The following is a 19,739-nucleotide window of genomic DNA, read 5'->3' on the forward strand; positions in this document are numbered from 1 at the left end:
AGGATGGGAACTCTAGAAAAATCACCCTGTGGTAGAAGGGAAGTTACTGGAAGAAGATTCAAATGCCAAGTCCTAGTGGTGTCAGATAACAGCAATCGACATCTCAACTAAGAAGAAAATGTGAGCTTTATCAGAATGAACTAAGTCTTCCAAAGGCAGTTAGGGAGCAGGAGGCTTGTTCACCGATTGCAGGGTGGCAAAGTCCTTTGCTCTCTGTTCTGTTCAGCCATGGCTCAGTCCCTATGCGTTAGATTATTCCTCACAGATAGCAATCAACTGGAAGGAAGTGTGTGTCTAATTTGCATGAGATTATTTAAAACAACAACAACAAAAAAGGTCTGCATTAGTCAGGGTGATGGTAAACAACGCAAGGAGATGCCTTTTATAATATAGCCTGCGCCTTGGCTTTCAGAGCCAAATATAATTCACTTACAATCGGCAGCTTCCTTTATTATTCCTTTTAACCTTTTGGATTCTGCAAGGTCTCAATCAAAGATCTGCATTGTTTGTCTTGTGGGGTGGGTAGGAAAGACAGGGCTAGGGCGTCTGCATGTTTATGCATGGGTCCTGTGGCAACAGCTTATCACAGAGGTAGGGGCATCTCTGCACCAGGAGCCAGTGGCTGAGTAGGTAGCTGGTCTTGATCCAGAGAGAGGGGAGTGACCCCCACTTGGTCTTCCTGCGTCCCAGGTGGACCACCCAGCTCAAAATAGAGTCCTGCAACTGGCCAGTGCCGCCTGAGCTGATGACATGCGAGGAAGCACAGTGGTGGCCTGTCTGGAGTAAGATGAGGGTGAGGACGCCCTGTTTATCACTCTGTGCTGTTAATGTTGTCCAGTTAACAGTTGCAGGTCTGGCCCAGGCTGTCTATGCCCATGTTTCTATACCCCATGAACTAGTTCCTGGCTCTTCCCCGCAGGTGGGGTCCACGCTAGCATGGGAGAAAGGAACTTGATCTTTCTCTAAATCTTGATAGATGTAAGATTGAAATTCTGAATCTGCCAGTTTGTAACTCTGCTTGTCACCTGCATCGCCATTCTCCAGGACAAGTTTGATCTAGGCATTCCTCATTTTCTATCTCAGGCTTTTCATCTCCTGAGTAGGGACAGTGGCTGAGATAACATTCCAAAATTGCACTCTTTTCCCCCCTCCGTCCCTCGTCCCTTCCTTCCTTCCTTCCTTCCTTCCTTCCTTCCTTCCTTCCTTCCTTCCTCCTTCCTTCCCTCCCTCCCTCCCTCCCTCCCTCCCTCCCTCCCTCCCTCCCTCCCTCCCTCCCTCCTTCCTTCCTTCCTTCCTTCCTTCCAGAAAAATGACTCATTTATTGAAACTAAATCAAATCCCGGCTTCCCTGAGAACTAGGTGTATAAAATTCTAGCCGGTGCAGATTGGGAGCATCAGATGATAAGGCCTCTGAGAAGCAGGAGCCTGGAAGTGCTGACCGCATTTAAACCGTTGCCTCACTGTGGGTTCCGCCGAGGTGATACAAGGTGTGTTCTTATTAGGAAAATAGTCTTCGTAAAAGCTTGGGGCCAGAGGGCAGAACAGCAGGCAGAAAGTCCTGTTCCTTTAACCAGCTCCAGCTAGCAAGGCCGAGGCCCAGCCTGTAACTTGCTGTATATTTCCCCAGCGTTAAACATCATCGTACTTGTTTATATTTGAAAGAGCCAAAAGGGAAAATGAGAATGCAACTGAATGCTCCTTTTGGGAAAATTATCCTCATTTGCAGCCAGCAGCTGACAAGGCACATGATCCACCAGGTTTATAGAATTCCGTGGTGTACCAGTGACCAGCAGCCTGTGCTGATGTCGCAGATGCTGCTTCCTTCCCCAGCAGCGGACTGTGAACTGGTTAAAGCAGCATCCTCCTTTCAGCACTTGGAGAGGAGTGCCCCTTGCTCTTCAGGAAGAGCAGTCGGCAGTCACCGCCAGGTGGGAGAGCCCGAAGAGGCTCAGGCTCCAGGGAGCTGAGGGAGCTGTGTCCTCTTGTTTTCCTGGCTTCTCTGTTTGTCCGGTCCTGGTCCGGGGAGGAGAAATGATGAGAAAAGCAAGCCGTCTGTGGCAAGCTATGGATGCAAGAAGTGGGAATGCCCTGGCCCAGCCCGGTCTAGATTCTCCGTTGCTTTGTCACCTGCCCTCGGCTAGGTGCATGCTGTCGGGTGCTCAGCACTTTAGGCTGGCAGCAGTAGTGCTTGCTTGCTTCTGTCTAGCTCATGTGTGTGAAGAGAGAAAGTGCTGCTGTAGCATGAAAGAGAAAAGGTCAAGGGCCATCTTGAATAGTCGAGGCACTCCCTTGACCGTTAGCATTAGGGCTAACGGTCTGAGGGATGGCTAGAGTTGACTCAGGCCAATATGATGCAGGGCAGAGCTGTGCTCTAAAGCATTAATGTGCACCATGTATTAGCCCCTAGGCACAGAGTGCGAGCCACCGCACTTTGAAGATGCTGATCCTCAGAACCGCCTTGTACTTCATCCACCCCCAGGGGCAAGTATACCATGCTGTGGCCTCTAATGGAGAGCTGCCGACCAGATGTGGAAAAGCTCTTGGCCCCGGTTTAAAAGCTCTGTGTTGTGGCTCTACTGGATATTGGGATTCCCGGAACAGCCTGGACCAGCTTGAGCTGTCTTCTGCATACTAGCAGTGACCTCTCACCTGCTTTTTCATTCCTGCTTCCTTCCCCAGCAGCGGACTGTGAACTGGTTAAAGCAGCATCCTCCTTTCAGCATTTGAAGAGGAGTGCCCCTTGCTCTTCAGGAAGAGCAGTCGGCAGTCAGGTGGGAGAGCCCGAAGAGGCACAGGCTCAAGGGAGGATCTCTTTTGTACACGCCGTTATTTCCCAAGTGGGCCCTGTGGGAATCCTGTTACAAACCCGGGCTCTATACTCCCCTCCAGCCGGTGCCACCATCCTCCAGCAGTGGTCGGACCCTCTGGAAATCTCTCTGCCCCAAGCCCACTGGGGTCAGAATCTTGATAGGCTTTTACTCGGCTTCCATTCCTTCTTGGCAAATCCTTTCCACGTGCTATAACCACTGCAGATGGCGCCCTGCGATTTCCTGATACCCCGTGTGCAGGGTAGTTTAGAGTGTTGAAGGATTAAAAAAAAGAGTGTGTGGGGGGGGAACTAGCCAAAGGCGATCCAGGCGCCTGTGATAGGCTGGAGCAATAGTCATCTGAAAGCGCGGGCCTGCTCTTGTTTTGATCTGTTTTCTTGTTTTATTTTCGTCTTTACATTCTATATCCCATTCATACTAATCACAGTCAGTCCTGATTTTTCTTTTTATTTCTGCATTTGTCATAAAATAAAGCAAATTATTCCCGTCTTCGGAAACGATCTACACTAATTAGCCGTCTCACCCAATAATTAGTTTTTTGTTTCCCTGTCTGTTTTCATGCATTATTGTTAGTTTTTTCCCCTCTTTTTTTTAACACCATTACAGATTAAAATGAGCCACATTTGCAGTTGATGGTATCTGTTTTCGGGGGAAGAATGGAGAATTGCAGTACGGAGCGACTTCAAAAGCAGCAATAAACTCAAGGATAAATTAAGGAAATTGAATGAGCCACATTTGGAAGCAGTGTTGAGGCTAATATTCTGTCGCTTAAGGTTAAATTGCAACTGAGAGAGGTTCCCAAGAATCCGAAATTGAGGAGGCAGCGTACTTGAATGCAAGGCACTCTGTGGCCATCAGGGCCTTTTTGCAAAGATTCTGCTGAGGGAGGACGCTGACAAAGGTACTCACCTGTGTCCTTTGCTCTTCTCTGCAGGGTTGACAGATGAAGAGATTGACCTGGCTTTCCAGCAGTCAGGCACTGCTACCGATGACCCGCCCCCCCTGGGCCCACCTACCCCCGTGGTTCCCATCCAGCCCCCTCACCTCATCTCGCAGCCATACAGTAAGTCACCTGCTCCAAGTCCTGCTTAACTGGGCCTGGGACACTGGCTAAGAGCAGTGCTCTGCAGCGCCCATCTCAGCAAACTGGAAGACCTTGGTTCCCCACTTGATGCAGAAGGCTCTAGAGACAGCTGTAAGCTTGTGGCGCAGCCTGCGGGGGACTGAGCCAACCGTTTATGTTGTCTCGGGCGCTTTGGTCACACAGACCATCGGCTCTGCCACCACCTTCTTATCCCAGTGATTTTGAGCCTCAGTTCCCTAACATAAGCATGGGGGTTAAGAGGGTTCTCCTTGGCCTGTGAAAGTGACTTGTCTCCTAATTCTGTTCTTTAAAGGTAATATTCATAGGTTTTGGCCAACCTTCGCGCCCTTGTCCTGACTCCACTGTGTATATTCATTGTAGTGGCAGATTCTCAGGAATGTCAGAGTAAATGCAAAGGTCCTTCAGTGAGCACTTGGAGTCATGGCTGGTGGGGAGTCGGCTGTTTAAATGGAGGCCACTGTAGTGACAGCCACAGCGTGACGTAGCTGTCCAGACAGGAGACCGAGAGACCGTCACCCCTTCAGATCGTCTCCAGCCTGTGGGAAATAGCTTACATTGGTTTCTTTTACATAACTCAGCTCAGGCTCTGTTGTTTTTCAAAATATCTTTTCTAAAATGGTCTTCATTTAATTGTCTAAAAGTTTTTCAAAAAGTGGTTTAAAAGAGAGATCAAGACCAGATTTTAAAGTGGTGGATTTATTTTGATCCCAGAACACGTGGTCATCTTCTCCTCTTCTCAGCATTTTCATCAGGCTTACCTGCAGCTGGGCAGCAGACACGGCCAGCAGGGTGCTCTCCTGGTGTCAGGTGGGGGGGCTAGGCAGAGGGTTGGCTTCTGTGTGTGTCACAGATTGTAGTTAGAGAGTCATTTTGCTTTCCGGGTAAAGCTGAGTGGCAAAGCCAGTGTACACACGCCCTGGCAGCTGGCTCGAGAACTTGGAGACCTCAGGAGCAGACTTCTGCCGTTTGTGAGCAGGGGACTCCGTTGTCCTTCCCAGCCCAAGTCCTCTCAGTCTGTTGTGTAGGCTTCAGGCTCTAAATGGCCTCCTTAACCAAGGCTAAGTAAGTGTCCACACTTTGCTGAGCTGTGTCCCTGAGCCCAGCCGTTTAATGGGATTTGTTGAGGATAGGCAGTGGCAGCTGGGGTGCAGAATTTCCTAAGATGTACATCTGTCCTGTTCCAGCTGTTTCCTCCCATGGCTGAATACCAAACAGGTCTCTTCGCTACTGAAAACTTCCTGCTCGGAACAAACTGTTCTGGTCGGTCACAGAGCTGGCATCAAACATCATACGCTTGCCTGCCTTCTGGAAGTACAGAGTTAACGACAGGTTTTCTGGGCTGGGCAGCAGCAGTGGCGAGAGCAGGCTCCTTCAGGCGTGCAGGCGTAGGTCCTATTCGTCTCCTGGCCCTAACAGTAACACACATCTTCTTAGTGACAGCCTTCCTCCTGCTTTGACACTAGCATAGAAACAATGGCAGTGGTAATTTTTAGTGCTGGGATCTTCAGCTGTCACCTCGCACTTCGCTCTTTGCAGCACTTCGCTCTTCGCATACCGCATACTGTTACATGGCTCCATTCAGCTCCGGGGTGACTCTGTTCTTCACTTCTGTACTTTTGCCAAGAGGTGTCAAAACTGCTCAAAAAAAAAAAAAAAGAAAAAAAAAAAGCTTGATTTTGATTAATATAGAGAAACAAGACTTTGCCTGACTGATAATAAAACTGATAAATGACATTTGAATTACTTGTAGCGGTAATTTATTACATAAAATATCTTTTATTTGACATGCGATTAGTTGCTGGAAGCATCACTCAATCTGACTAGTTTAAACATGCTCTAAAATGAACCCCAGTAAAAACCAGGGCTGTCTGCTGCTGGCGTTATGAAATATACTAATCCTGGAGTGAGGAAAAAAATCTGACTTTAAATATTTAAATGATTAATTGGGTTTATATATTTTTCTTACCTCTCTAACCCCCTTAATTACAAGCAAACTCAGGGGAGTTTCTGAACTAGGTGTGCAGTCTGCATGCTTATCGCCCAGGCATTGTCTGTGTCTGAGAGGAATTTATGGCCTCTTCATGTGTGTTCCTGCTGATTCTGTGCCTATCCTTCTGTGCCTAACCACAGCAGCCCTATCCTTGCCATTTCTCAGCTGTTTAAAGACATTTCATCTCTGAGCCCGTGCTCTTATGTCAGGCTTAGGGTCTCTTTTTGAGAACTCCTGGAGAAGCCAACATATGTATACCTTTATTTCCCGACCGCCCCTGGCTTGGGGGCCATGGGGCTGCTGGTGCCTCCTTTGCTATCTCTGCTCTCTGGTGAATCTACTTGACCTTGCAATGTTAGTGAACACATGTGAAGAGAACACGTGGAAAACTCCCAGAATGGTACTTGTTCAGTTTCATGTGTAAGTGCCTACTGTATGCTCAACTCTGTTTTTCTAGAGTTTCAAAGCATGATCTTTCAGAATTTTACAGGCTCTTAAGAAAAAGAGAATAATATCAGACATTGTGAATTAATGCCAAAATTAATTATACCGACAAAAAAAGTTCCATAAGATTACAGAAAAGAGAAACATCAATGTGGGCTAAGGCAGTCAGGAGGCTTTGTGAAAGTAACAGGAGGTGACACAGCTAAGGAAGCCTGGTGTCACAGTGTGAGAATACGCCAGTTCCTAGGGCTCCAGAGAAAGTCAGGCAGAGCTTAAGAAAAGCCAGGCTAACTTCCAAGAAGAAACGTGATACTCTGCTTCTCCTTTTGGCCTTGTGCTGTTTGACTTTGAACGGGACGGAACTGTGAGTGTGCATCCACAAGCTCTGTGAGCTAGGCTCTGGGCCCTGCTCCATGCTGAGCTGACTGACTGGGCCGATTTGATCTGTCTTGTTCCACCCAGAGAGTGAGCTCTGAGGTGTGAGCAGGGCCCGTGCAAATTTTGTGGGCAATATTGGATGCCACTGTTTGTCTTTGATGAATAGTACAGCCCCTTCAGAGGCGGCCTGGGTGTTAGCTGCCTCTTCTTAAAATAGACCAGAGATACCTGGGCTGGGAAAAAGCTTTGAGTCATTTGATTAGAAGTCCTGAGAGAGAATTCTCCTCAGTTTGCTGCTGTTACAGCGTGTTTGGTAATATACGCTTATAGCGATTATCTTAACTCACTGAGCATGATGTCATTATTGAGTGACTCCCAGGTACTGGGCATGGTGTTAGACCTCTTGGACAAAAATGTCATTAACAAGATCCGTTAATCAGTTTTCCATCGCTTAGACTCGAGAGAGTCAATTTAGAAAGGGAAAAGTAATATTTTTGGCATATAGTTTCAGTCTGTGATTGGTTGACCTGTTGGTTTGTGTTCGCTGGTTATGGGTTTTGGGTGACAATGGCAGGGAGCATATGACAGAGAGAAACTGTTGGTGTCATGGTCAGAGATGAAAGGAAAGAGAGGAAGGCTTTACTTTACTCCATGGTGGCTAAGGGTCTCCCTCCAGACTTTGAAGCTCTCGCTGCCCCCTGAGAGCACCTGGGGAGCAAGCCCCAGGCCCTAGCACAAGCCTGACCGCTCTCTGCAGTTGCTCCCATCTGCTGGGAGACAGAGAAGCCAGCATGTCAATGCCTGGGAGGCAGGACCAGGGAGGAAGCTGGTGCAGAAGAGGGAAAGGAAGGGGAGTGCCTGACAGCAGATGCTTTACTGACCCCTCGGGTGACGGGTTCAGTGATCTGACAGGATGGACAAGAGTGTGAAGACAGGAAACTACATGACGACCTTAAGGATCTCCATGTGATCCGAGAAGCTGGGGCATGCTGAGGCAGGGGCAAAAAGTGACAGCTAAGCCATCACACTGACAAGATAGCTAGCAACATGTGGTAACTGGTCATTTCTGAAATTGTGTTGTCTGTTTGACAGAATTGTCCTTAGACCAATGTTAAAATCATTTGTGTTGGAGGCAGATTCACATGGGTGTGTCTGCCTGCCTGAGCCTCTCGCCCTCCTTGTCGTCTTCCCAGCAACACAGTGCTCTTCCCCAGGGTTGGAGTCCACTGTCACTGCTTCAGGCATCTTTCCAGTGCTTCATTCTGACCTGATGGCGGTGCCTGTGGCTCTCGAAGCCCCCCACTCTCCACCACTCTGCACTTACATGCTTATTTCAGCATCTTCCCTATTAATCTGTAAGTCAAGTCGTGAGGCTTTTAAAGAACTAATGGCTGGAGGCTCTGGCTTAGCAGGTGTCTGGAAATGTTTGTTGCCTGGGTGAGCGATGGTGGAGATGTGCTTGAGAGCTGAGAAGGAGCTGCTTGGTGACAGTGCCCATTTGGTCATCTGTCCAGCAGACAGACCTTTTTCCTATCCAATCTATGTAGGCTGTTCTGGGCAAGTTGTGGAAACAGTAAGGGACAGGCTTGCTCTCAGAAGATCACTCTGTAATGCAGAAGGAAGCCTGGCATTTGGGGAAGGACGGAGACAACTAGCCAGTGCTGTGCTGTGTGGTCATGATCTCAAGAGTTTCTGTGCAGTGCATAGGAACGACATTTGGGATGCCCAGAATGGTGTTCTCCAGAGCCTTGAAAAGATGGGGCTTGCACTGGCCTTGCATGTCACTAAGTCAAGGCTACATCTCAGAAAAAAGGTTTTCTCTGTTGCCTAAATGTAGGCCGTCTAGCCCACCATGGAGGCTTTGCAGTCTTCAGGGACCCAAGTCTGTATCTTTGACGGCTTACATGCATCCATTTTTGTCTTTCCCACCTGCTCCAGCCCCATCTTTCCCATTTGCCGTCCAACAGTCTACAAGAAGGAAAAGGACCAGCTGCCTCCCGAGGACACTTGGAAATCTCCTCTTCATCTCCTCCTTGCTGGCTGGAGTGTGATTGCACAGTCTTCCCCATCCACAAGGGAGGCTGACAAGTGGTGGCAGATTCTGGGGGCTGTGCCTGTCCAAGCTGCTCCTGCTCTCCCCATCCAGGCCCAGCAAGGTGTTGTTGGTGCTGCTGGGGACACTCACACTCAGGGTGGTATTACCTGGGCCTGTGCGGGCTCCAGTGGCTAGCTACTGTGGTATTTAGAAAGGTTCAGCTGGCATATTAGGAGGGTAAGACTTGCTACTTTATTATCGCTCTTTATAACATTTAAATGTTAGCTCCTCTTGTGTGAGTCGAGCATTATCAGGCATGGATTTTCCAGGCTGTGTTAGAATCCTTAGGTTATGTTTCTCCCTTGGTTTCAGCCGCTAGCGGGTTGGGGAAAACTTTTAGCACCTGTATTGTTGGGTTCTGCTCTCAGCTACCAGTGACTTCCTTGAAAAAACATTGAACAGGGGTGTGTGCATGTGGTCTTTATGAGAGTATTTTACATGGAATCAAATGCACCCATTGTAATTGCACTATTTGAGTTTTGAGTGTGGACTTCCTGCAACCATTCACGACATTGTAGAACATTTCCAATACCCCAAAAGGTTCCCTTGTGCCCCATTTCCAGTCAGTCCACCCCGTCCTCCATCCAGGGCAGCCACGGCTCTGCTTTTTCTCGACGCCTATAAGATCTTTCTTTCCCAGAGTTTTGTATAAATGGAATCAGATGGCATGTACACTTCAGCTTCTCTGCCCAGGGTAGTGCTGAGCTGCATCCAAGTTGCTGTGCATGTCAGAAGTTGCTTCGTTTTATTACTGAGCCGTATCCCACCGCATGGAAGGAGGCATTGCTGCTTGTTTATCCACTCAGCAGTTGATGGACTTTGGGTTGTTTCCAGTGTTTAGCCATTATGAATAAAACTCCTGTGAACATTCATGTACAAGTCTCTGCGCTTTTATCTCTCTTGGGTGAGTGCCGAGGAGGAGAATTGCTGGTTTGTACGTTAAGTGTAGGTTTAACCTCATAAGAAACTGGTAAACTGTTTTCCAGAGCACTCGCCCTGTCAGCTTCCACTAGGCCTCAGCCTCGGCAGCAGCTGTGCTCTCAAGCTGGGGCTTCAGTGATGCGTGTTCAGGGCTGACTCCATGCTGGCTTTCCCTTCTGTGGTGCCCGCTCAGGGCAGTGCCTTCCTGAGCTTGTTGCTCATCTGCACGCCTGCTCTTGGGACATGTCTGTCTGGTCTCCTGCCTGTTACTCACAGAGTTAGAAGAGCTCTTTGTGTCCTGTCAGAGAGGTGTGTTACCTACCAGTCTTTGTTCTTTTTGCCTTCCACTTATAGCGCGAAAGAGCTGATGCTTTGAACTTGATAGATACCATCTCGTGGGGTGGGGAGGGCTTTTGGCCTTTTTACGTTACCCTTTGAAAAGGAAAAGACGGTAGTTTTGGTGGCCTGTAGCTACACCTACCTCCTTTCACTATCCATGGCCTTTGCCTTTTTTTCCTAGAAAGAATGTTTCATGGTGTTTGGTATATATAGCACTGGGCATGAAACCTCAGCCTTGTGTCAGTCTGTACCTCTGCATCAGTTCTGAGTCCAGTTTTATTTTCTTTTGGTTTATTTATCATTAATTTTTAAAGTGTGTGCGTGTGCATGCGCATACACACATGCACATGCGTGCTGCAGTGCGCGTGTGCAGGTCAGAGGACAACTTGTAGAAGTGGGTTGTTTTCTCTCGTGGTTCAGGAGATTGAGCTCAGCTCACCAGCCTTGGCAGCAAGCACATTCACCTGTTGAGCCATCGCACCAGCCCCTCAAACAGTGTTTTAGAACTGCTGGAGTGTATTTTATATATCACAAAGCTCCTCTGTTTCAAGTTTTTAGTAACTCAACTGAGAGGAACAATCATTGTCATAGACCAGCCAGAGAGAATTCTTAGGCTCTTGTAGGACCCTTTGGACCCATTCGCTATTAATCCCTGTTCCTGCCCCTATCCCCAGGCAACCATCACTGTAAATTCACCTCTTCTGGGGATTTTAGGGAAATGGAATCACAGAGTGGGTGATTTCTGTGCCTGGCTTCTTGTCCTTAAAATAATGACTTTGAGGTTCACCCACATGGCGGCATTCCTCCTTACTGCTGGTTAGTATTCCATCATACGAATGGTCTTCATTTTGTTCATCAGTTTTTGGACAGTAAGGTGTTCTCCTGGTCATGCTTTTGTGTTCTTTTGTTTGTTTGTTTGTTTTTGCGTACAGTGAGTTGAACATGCTAGGCAGGTTCTCTGCTGCTGAGCTGTGCCTCTGGCCGCAACTCCAGTTTTGGCTGATGTGAATAATGCTGCTGAGAACATTGGTGTGCAAATTTTGTGGACACATGCTTGGGCGGTGCCTAGCATGGAATTGCTGGATACCAAGTTTCTGATTTCTGGATTTTAATTATTTTCTTTCTAATAAGTTTTCTGAAGTATAACGCACAAGCAGTAAGAGTCTTGGTGTTTCAGATCCTGTTTGATAAATTGTAACTCAGTTTATTTGTGTGACCACTACTCCAATCACAAAGTAGAAAATTCCAAAAGGAGAGTGTTTGTGGTTTCTAAAAGTTCCTCTGTGCTTTTTTTTCTCCACAACCAGTCTGTGCCTCAAACTTAAGCTAAGCCTCAGCCTTCCAAGGGTTAGGACCACAGGCATGAGCCACCACAGCTGGCTTTTATTTTATTTTTTTTAAGGTGTCAAGGATCAAACCCAGGGCCTGGAAACATGCTAGGCCTATGCTCTGCCTTGAGCCGTGTATACCTCCAGCCCTGGGCTTGCTTGATGAGACCCTCCTTGTGTTGTCCGAGTTCATCCTCAGCTTCTTCTGGGCTGAGCCCTGAGTTTCTGGGTCTACACTACAGCTGGTTTCAGAGCTCATAGTTCTTCAGGTCTGATGAGGGGATCTGGATACACTGCTCACTCTCCTTTCTGCCTAAAGAGGACATTGCTGGTAGTATCATAGCCCCGTGAGAAATGGAGAAGATCATGTCTCACTGGAAGTACGTGTGAGTCCAGGCCTGGACCTGTTCGCTGTGACTGCTGCTTGGCAACTGGGTATGAAGGTTCTTTGCCTTCATGTGTGACATAACACGCCCAGTGAATAATAAGCTGCCAGAAATCAGCATCGTGTGGAAGAGCTCAAGTTGAACTGTGCGCTGCTTACTTCTTGCGCACAGAGCCTTACTGTACTGCCTCTAGGTTCAGTTTTCCCTCTCTCCACATTGCCAGCCACAGCCAGGGGCTTCTGTGTACCTCGTGCTGTAGCCAGCCTGGCCTAGCCTGGCCTGCAGTACCTTAAGTTGCTGTCTGTGCAAAAGACCCAGTGACTCCGCACTGTCGCAGGTGCTGATTTGTGGATTGGCTTTTGTCCAGGACCCTACCGTGTGAGCCTGTCTTGGCATTTAATTTTCAGGGTGGCTTCTGAGTGGAGCTGGCGGGCTGCTTTGAGGAGCTAGGCCCACCTCTGTAGAGACACAGCTCCAGCCTTGATGACCAGGGAGGGAAGAGCAGCTGTCTTGCGGATGTCTGCTGCTGCCCTGCCCTGGGCTTGGGCTGCCAGCCTCCCGAGGGCAGTCACTGGAGTGTGTTGTCTCAGCAGCATGATCGCATGCCAAGTTCCAGGGCTGTTGCTGATGAGCATTTGCCGGAGCTGATGAGACCGTATTTCTCAGCTCAAATTGGCTGTGTTGTACCTGCAGTCTTACGTGCCTTCCTGCCTGCTTTTGTCTATTCTTATGTGCTAAGAGGATTTCTGTGTTAATGGAGGTATAGTGAAACTAGTGGTTCTGGTTTTGTTGGTGTTTGAAGAGCCTTGGAGATGTTCCCCAAGGCCAGTGTCCCCACACCTACCCCAATCCTGAGCCTCTGGGCAGGAGACCTCCATGCAGCCATCAGTGCCCACGCTGCCTCAGGGTGCTTCAAAGGTGTTGACGGGGGTGTCAAATTTCAAAGAGCCCTACTCCTTCTTGCCAAGGCTGTTTGTCCCCTACCATGTTTTTGTTTGTTTGTTTGTTTGTTTGTTTGTTTTAAGGCAAGGGATTTGAAGCCAGGGATCTCTCTGTGTAGCCCTGGCTGTCCTAGACCAGGCTGACCACGGACTCAGAGATCCGCCTGCCTCTGCCTTCCAAGTGCTGGGATTAAAGGTGTGTGCCAGTACTGTCTGACCTCTGTTGTGACTTAGGCCCAGAGACGCTCAGGTGCTCTCCACTCCACCATTTCAGTGATGGGGCCTTCAGGAAAGAGCCACCAGGGGTCAGGGTCTGAGAGAAGCAGGGTGCTTTTGCTCTTGTTCTCTCCAGCTTTCTACTCTCACTTTTGTCATGTAGCCCAGGCTATCTTCCAACTTGTGATCCTTGTGACTTAGCCTCCTAAATACTAGGATTATAGGTCTGACTACCTGGCTACCAGGTAATTTTTTTAGTTAGTGTACAGTTTAAAACAATTATTTTTATCACTTTTCAGTGTGTGTGTGTGTGTGTGTGTACTAGTGCAGTGTCTTCAGAGGCCAGAGGCATCAGATCCCCTGGAACTGGAGTTACAGACAGCTGTAAGCTGCCGTGTGGATGTTGGGACCCAGACGCCTGTCTTCCGAGAGAACAGCAAGCCCTCCTAACTGTGGAGCCATCGCTGCAGCCCCAGGAGTATAGCTTACTCACGCTGGGAAGCTCGCTCAGTGGGTGCAGCCTCCTGCCCTAAGCCTGATGACCTGAGTGTGATCCCTGCGACCCACAAGGTGGAAGGAGAGAACACGCTCAGAGAAGTTGTCTCCTGGCATCCTCACATGTATGTGTTCATTCATCCCTTATCCACAGATGAGTGTATAAGTAAATGCAGTCATCTTTTTAAAAGGTTTTTCATCTCCTGTTTCTTCCCGGCTGGACCCTTCTAGTTGCTAGCCCTGTGTTTTGCTCTCGGACACTGGGGAGACATCTGCACTCAGCAGACCCTTCCTCAGAGTGGGCGTCGGGCAGGAGGCCAATGGTGGGGGCTGGAGGGGTGAGCCAGTGTGTGCTACTTAAATGGAGCCTCTTACCCTTGAAGCCACGCAGTGGAAAAGGCTTTTGCAGCTGAATTTTTCCTCTCTTCATTTTGCCACAGACAGAATTGTATCACACATCTCTAAAACGAGTAAAATGGCATTTCAGCTTCTAGTCTTTATAGACTCTCTGAACTTTAGGAAAGATCATTCTGGTCCCTTTTCATTAATAATGAAAACCAGGGGGCAATAAAATGTTCTTAACGCGAGCCTGGCAGGAATGCGGCAGCAGTGAGGGTGAAGGGTGAGCTGCCAAGGAACTACAGGTGTTTCTCCGGCCTGGGGAGGGCAGAGCTCCCACACGGTGGACAGCTGTGCAGGGTCTGAGCTCCCAGATTACAAGCTCTGGCGGCCGCTTGGCCTTAGGGTCTCAACGTCAGCAGAAAGAGGCTGCGCTTGCCCAAGCATGGGAGGTGTGCATGTGGGAGGCAGCTGATGCAGCAGGCTTGGGGTCTGGGTTTCAGCCTAGTGCAATTGCCTTCTCATAGGATATTCAGTGGCCAGTGGCCATTTGAGAGGTAACGGTGAATGTGGTTTGCTGATTGCAGCACCACGGGAAGGTGTTCTCTGGGGATTAGAGTTGCATAGACTGATAGTCCCTCTGGAACAAGGACCTCTCAAAGTGTGGGAAATCACTCTTCCACCACATTTTTCTCCTAAAAATGACTTCCACTCAATAGAGGTTGCATCTTGCATCTGGCATGGAGAGCAGAGCTGGCTAGAAGAGAAAGATGGAGCAACGGAAAAGCCCACACAGGACTCAGAGACCTTGCATCCCAGGGTCCAGTGAGAGGTTCGCCCACCTCAGGAGTCTCAGAGCCTCCTATGGAACTAGAGGGAATCTGCCTCACACAGGGATGCCCCACAGCAGGCGAGGCAGTCCTTGCCTTCACAGGATGGCCTTTTCAGATGTGAACGCCTCACTGGGTATCACTGTGTAGTCCAGATGGAGGGTGGGGACATCCTTGTTAACTGTAACACAAACCCCAGAACCCACAAAAGAAAACACTGGCAAACGTCTTTGAACATACACACACACACCATCGGCATGCTGCTTGAGACCATGAGTAGAAACCAAAGAAAAGAAAGTATTTTTTAGTCTGTCACAAAGGACTAACATCTATGTTGTATAAAAAGTCTCTCAAAAGTGAGGAGGGGAAAAAAATGAAATAGAAAAATGGTAAAAACAAAACAAAACAAAACAAAAAACCCAAAAAACGACAACTATGCCAAAAGGAAAATGTAGACGAAATAAGATGGGTGCCCAGGAGAAGCAGAGGGAAGCACCATTCTGCCGCCACAGGACTGGCAGAACCTACATCTGATGCTCACGCTGGAACAGACACTGACTGCCGGGTGGCGGGTGGACTCGCCACTCTGTGGAGGGACTCGGGCAGCATCTGTCAGAATCACAACCTTGCCTTTCTTCTGACCCATGTCCTTGTGAAGTTTGGGGGCTCGGACTGCCTGGATGGAGCTGGCACAAGTCTGCAGTATGCTTACAGACTGGAGATGAGCTCAGGGTCTGCCAGCAGGGAGGTTACACGGACAGCTGCGGGAAAGACATGAGAAACGGGGGAGAAGAGGGAATTCAGACATGTGCCTGTGCTTTACATGTGTGTAACATTCTTGGGAAGAGCCACAAGGAGCTATGGACAGCTGCTGTTGTGGTCGAGAATGCCTCTTTACACTAGATTGGCTTTTGCTACTTTATGCTTAAACTATGAGTCTCATCAGAATGTGTAAAACAATGGGAGTTGAAGGCTGGGAAAGGCCATTATGTTGATTGCAAAACTCCCAGATTCCCATAAAACTGTGGCCAAGATGAACTGGGCCATGTTGGGGAAATAATGAGTACAGGTGACTATGTAGTAAAGGAGACATTCTTGGTGATCCCCTCTTGCCTCTTGAGAGCGTTGTTCAGTAGCCCAGGTAGGAGAGATCATGGTGACTTGGCTTCCCTGGCTGGCCACAGACCCACAACCCCTCCTCTGTGCCCACATCCCACCACAAGCCTACATGAAGCCCTGCTCCTCTCCTTTGGTCCTGAGATAGCAGATGGAGGCCAGTACCTGAACTTGCAGGCCCAGCTGGAGAGGGAAGGAAGGGGCAGGAAAACTCTCTGAAGCACCAAAGGCCCAGTGGTAACAGCCCTCCACTGAGGGTTCCCACAATGCTCCTGTCCCTCCTTTCTCCCAGACTCACCTTCTCAGCAGAGCCTGGCGGGCACCTTGTGGACAGTGTTTCAGCCATTACTGCCAAGTGTGCCCACCATTGTCTCTGTCCTTCCTCTTGGCAGCTCCCCTGAGAGGAGGCCTACTGCCTTCTGTTCCAGAGGCCTGGAGAGAGCTGGCCAGATTTCATACCCTAAATCCACCAGTCCCCCCACTTCTTCTGTGAATCCTTTGTGGGAGTGTGGAGAACCCACCTCTCGTAGGCAAGTAGACTCTCATCTGGAACTGTGGGGACTTTGCTCATAGGGGACACTTTCCAGGACCCCAGTGAAAGCCTGAGGCTGGGTCCTCTGTGAATACACAGCTGTGCTAGGTTTAATTTACAGATTAAGCATAGTAAGATTAACAGTGACAAAGTGTGACTATGACAGTGTGCTATAAAAAAGGCACTTACCCCTCCTCCCCATTGTATCCTTGATCTTGGCAGTCAGGCATTGTGTGTGTGTGTGTGTATATGTGTGTGTGTGTGATTTGTTCTTATTGAGAACTTTTTTCTCTGAAGGGAACATTTGGGTTTTTTCTTAGGCAGAGTTATCAGTGTCTCTGCTTTGAGGTCATTGTTAAGTGAAACAAGGCTCACTTAGATTTCGTGTTGAGATAATGAAACAGTCCATCTGATAGCCAAGATGGTAACCAGCGTGTGATGGGCAAGTAGCATATACAGCGTGGACACGCTGGACAGAGCTAAGTTGTGCCCCGGGTAGCCAGCGCTGGCTGGCTGGGAGTCCATCGTGCTACTGTGAGTGGAGTAAGTGTAAAGCCTGTGGGTTCTTCCTTTCTGGAATTTTTTATTTACTGTTTTAGATCACAGTTACAGAAAGGAAAAACACAGTAAAGTTTGAGTGGGCCTGTATGTGCTGGCCAGTGTGAACTGGACAGGAGCCTGCCCTGAGGTGAACACTGGATGCTCATTCCAGTTCCTCAACAAAATGGCAAATTTAGAAGAACTCCTGAAACTTCCGGGCCCTGATCTGGCTTTGTGCCTGTTGCAAGAGTGTCCCCCACTACTGGCTTGCCCCAGGGGCAAACCAGTGTTCTCCTGAGTTATAGAGCTCTGATTGTGGCACCTCCTCCTCTGAGCCCTTCCCTGCCACCCGTTGCTGTGGGCTAGTACTTGGGCCCCTGACTGTTTTCCCCACCCCACCCACTCTGAACACAGGACGCAGGCCTTTGCCCTGTCCCTTGGTACCCTGAGAAGCTGCCTTGTTAGTCTTTTGCTGACTTTGTGTCCTCAGAGACTAAGGACTGAGCGAGCAGGGAGGCCCAGGTCACAGTGGCCCTGGCTTATTGCTCTGTGGGTGGGCACACACTAGCCTCTAGAATGATCCCTTGTTCCGTGACCTCGTAGGCCAGGCCCAAGGTCCTCACATCACCTCTGCCTTCTGACCCCCACAGCTGGACACACAGCTCATAGCTGGCTTCCTCTCATAGCTCATACCCAGCATCTCATGTCAGGTCACTTCCATCTTGAATGAGACAGGTGGTTCTGGGAGCCTGGGAAGAAGAGAGAACAGAGCTGAGTGGACGTTGTGATGACCACATGACGCTTTCTACAGCTGTGTGTCTCACTTGCCTGCCCACTGAGACATCCTGGGGAGGGAAGCTGGAAACCTGTCCTCACTTTCTTCTTCTTTTCCTACCTCCAGGCTCTGGAGGCTCCAGATGGCGAGATTACGGTGCCTTGGCCATCATCATGGCAGGAATTGCATTTGGCTTTCACCAGCTGTACAAGGTAAGTTGCCTCCCAGGGGCCACAGTGTTATGCCCTATGGCATTCAGCCCTCTGTCCTGGCCCCTGCTTACTTACAGAGGCACTACACTCAGTGGGTGCCTGGCCCAGAGCACAGTGGCTGTGGTGGAAGATGGGAGCGCAGCAGGAGAGGCGTGAGGGCGCACAGCACTGCTGCTTCACCTTTCCGCCCTGGATCCCACCTGCAGCACGATCCAGAGGCTGGCCCAGGTGTTTAGAGCCGGGCCTGGCACCAGTGAGAAGTGTGTAAACTAGAGGTGGAACAACTGAGTGGTTCTGAGCCTGGACACTGGCGCGTAGCTGCGAGTGTTGAACCAGAGTTCAGTTCCCTCCATAAGATGGGGCTGAGACAGATGGTCTGACTTTGCAGAAGTGTGAAAGTGTGCCCACCCACATCAGTCCTCAGTTTGGGTACAACAGTCAGTAGAGGAGTTCAGACAGCGAGCACTGAGAGGCTTTGATTTGATGATTTTGCCCAGCTGCGCCAGCAAGCATGGTGAGCAGTGACCGCACGGCAGGAGTGCAGTGTTGCTCAGTAGTCAGGTATATTAACGCACTTTCTGGGTATGCTGGCTTATGGCCCTTGCAGAACTGGCCTCAGTTGCCGTGAGGGGCCGGAGTCGGTCCCGGAATAATGCGAGAGCAGCGCTGGCTCCCTGCCTGCCGGCACTCAGGAAGCCCCGTCAATGCGCTTGCTCCACCCCGGTGTTTACAGTGAGCTCGGGGCGCCACTTCTTGTTTTCTGGGGATTGTGGTAGCTTCTGTATAAATGCGGGTTTTCCCTGGGCCTTGTGAGTCAGCCAGCCCTCAAGAGCAGAGTTGATGCTCACAGCAGAGCTGAAGGCACTGAACAAACATTTCCTTTCCTGCCAGCAGTGGCAAGGCCTGGCCTTGATGTAGAGACTGGTCTGCAAGCTGTACAGCCAGGATGGCCCCACATCCAGGCCTGCGTACTGTGGAGGAGCATGCTCTCTGGAGGCCTCCCACCATTGCAGCCTGCATTTAGTGACTCTTTTTAAAGGGCTCTCCTGAACTTCCAGGCTTCCGCATGAAACGTGTTTAAACCTGGCATTCTCGAATTCCTAGTTTCATACAGAAGCTAATGACAGAGTTGTGACAGAATATAACATTTCAGTGTAGTGTCCGTTGCCAGAATAAGAAATCTCTGCTCAGAAATTCAGAAGCAAAGTGTTTCAGGCGTGGGACTTCCTGCGGTGAGCTGCTGTGGAGCCTCCGGTGGGGCGGCCTCTCTGAGGTCACTTGCTGCAAGCTAAGCACCAACACAGAGTTCACAAGTACCTCGGCCCTGTGAGCAGCACAGGATTGGCTCATTGCCAGTGACCCACCTCCCCACCCCGCAGAGAATAGGAGGTGTGGCACCTTGGTTCAGATGTGACACAGAGGTTGCCATCTGTTTCCTTGGAGCTCTGGCCACCAGCCCGTTTTAGAAAGAAAGGAAACATTGAAATGTTGGTCACAATGGTGACAGAAGTGTGTCTTCAACAGCTGTTAGCAGCTTTCTTTAAGGTTAGAAAGAGTGGGGGGTGTCTTGTTTGTACTGACGCAGAGCTTCAGCAGAGTGGTGGCGGCGGCGCCCCCTGCTCTTGGCTCTTAGGAATGGGGGATAGTTGGTTATGCAGCTGAGAATTTCTTGACTTTTATACTTGGGAAACATCAGGCTGCAGTTGATGAGTTTCGCTCAGTTGTGGGTAATAACTCAAACTGTGGCTGCAAAGCACTTTGCAAAATAGAAACGGCTTCTGTGCGTATGCTGAGTGACAATCTTCCCTTTGAGTCTCTCTTGAAATGAGTTCTCCCGCCAGCCCCTGTGAGACCTGCTTTTCTTCCCTAGTTCAGAACCTGTGCTGGAGAGCAGTCCCCCTTTTTACCTGTCTGGGACCCAAATAGACT

General features: G+C 49.4%; 1 protein-coding gene across 3 annotated transcripts in view; it reads left to right on the top strand.

Moving 5' to 3' along the window:
- Positions 1-19,739, top strand: part of Pex14 (peroxisomal biogenesis factor 14) — a 139,652-nt gene that overhangs the window by 111,354 nt on the left and 8,559 nt on the right. For 2 of the 3 annotated variants that reach the window (XM_021636211.2, XM_060379067.1), the window contains 2 exons: positions 3,763-3,891; positions 17,725-17,810. In XM_021636211.2, coding sequence (XP_021491886.1) covers positions 3,763-3,891; positions 17,725-17,810 — 215 coding nt within the window. The remainder of the gene's footprint in view (positions 1-3,762; positions 3,892-17,724; positions 17,811-19,739) is intronic. The other variant, XM_060379068.1, reaches the window with a different exon arrangement.

Source organism: Meriones unguiculatus, chromosome 3 (assembly GCF_030254825.1).
Source record: "Meriones unguiculatus strain TT.TT164.6M chromosome 3, Bangor_MerUng_6.1, whole genome shotgun sequence".
Classification (NCBI taxonomy): domain Eukaryota; kingdom Metazoa; phylum Chordata; class Mammalia; order Rodentia; family Muridae; genus Meriones; species Meriones unguiculatus.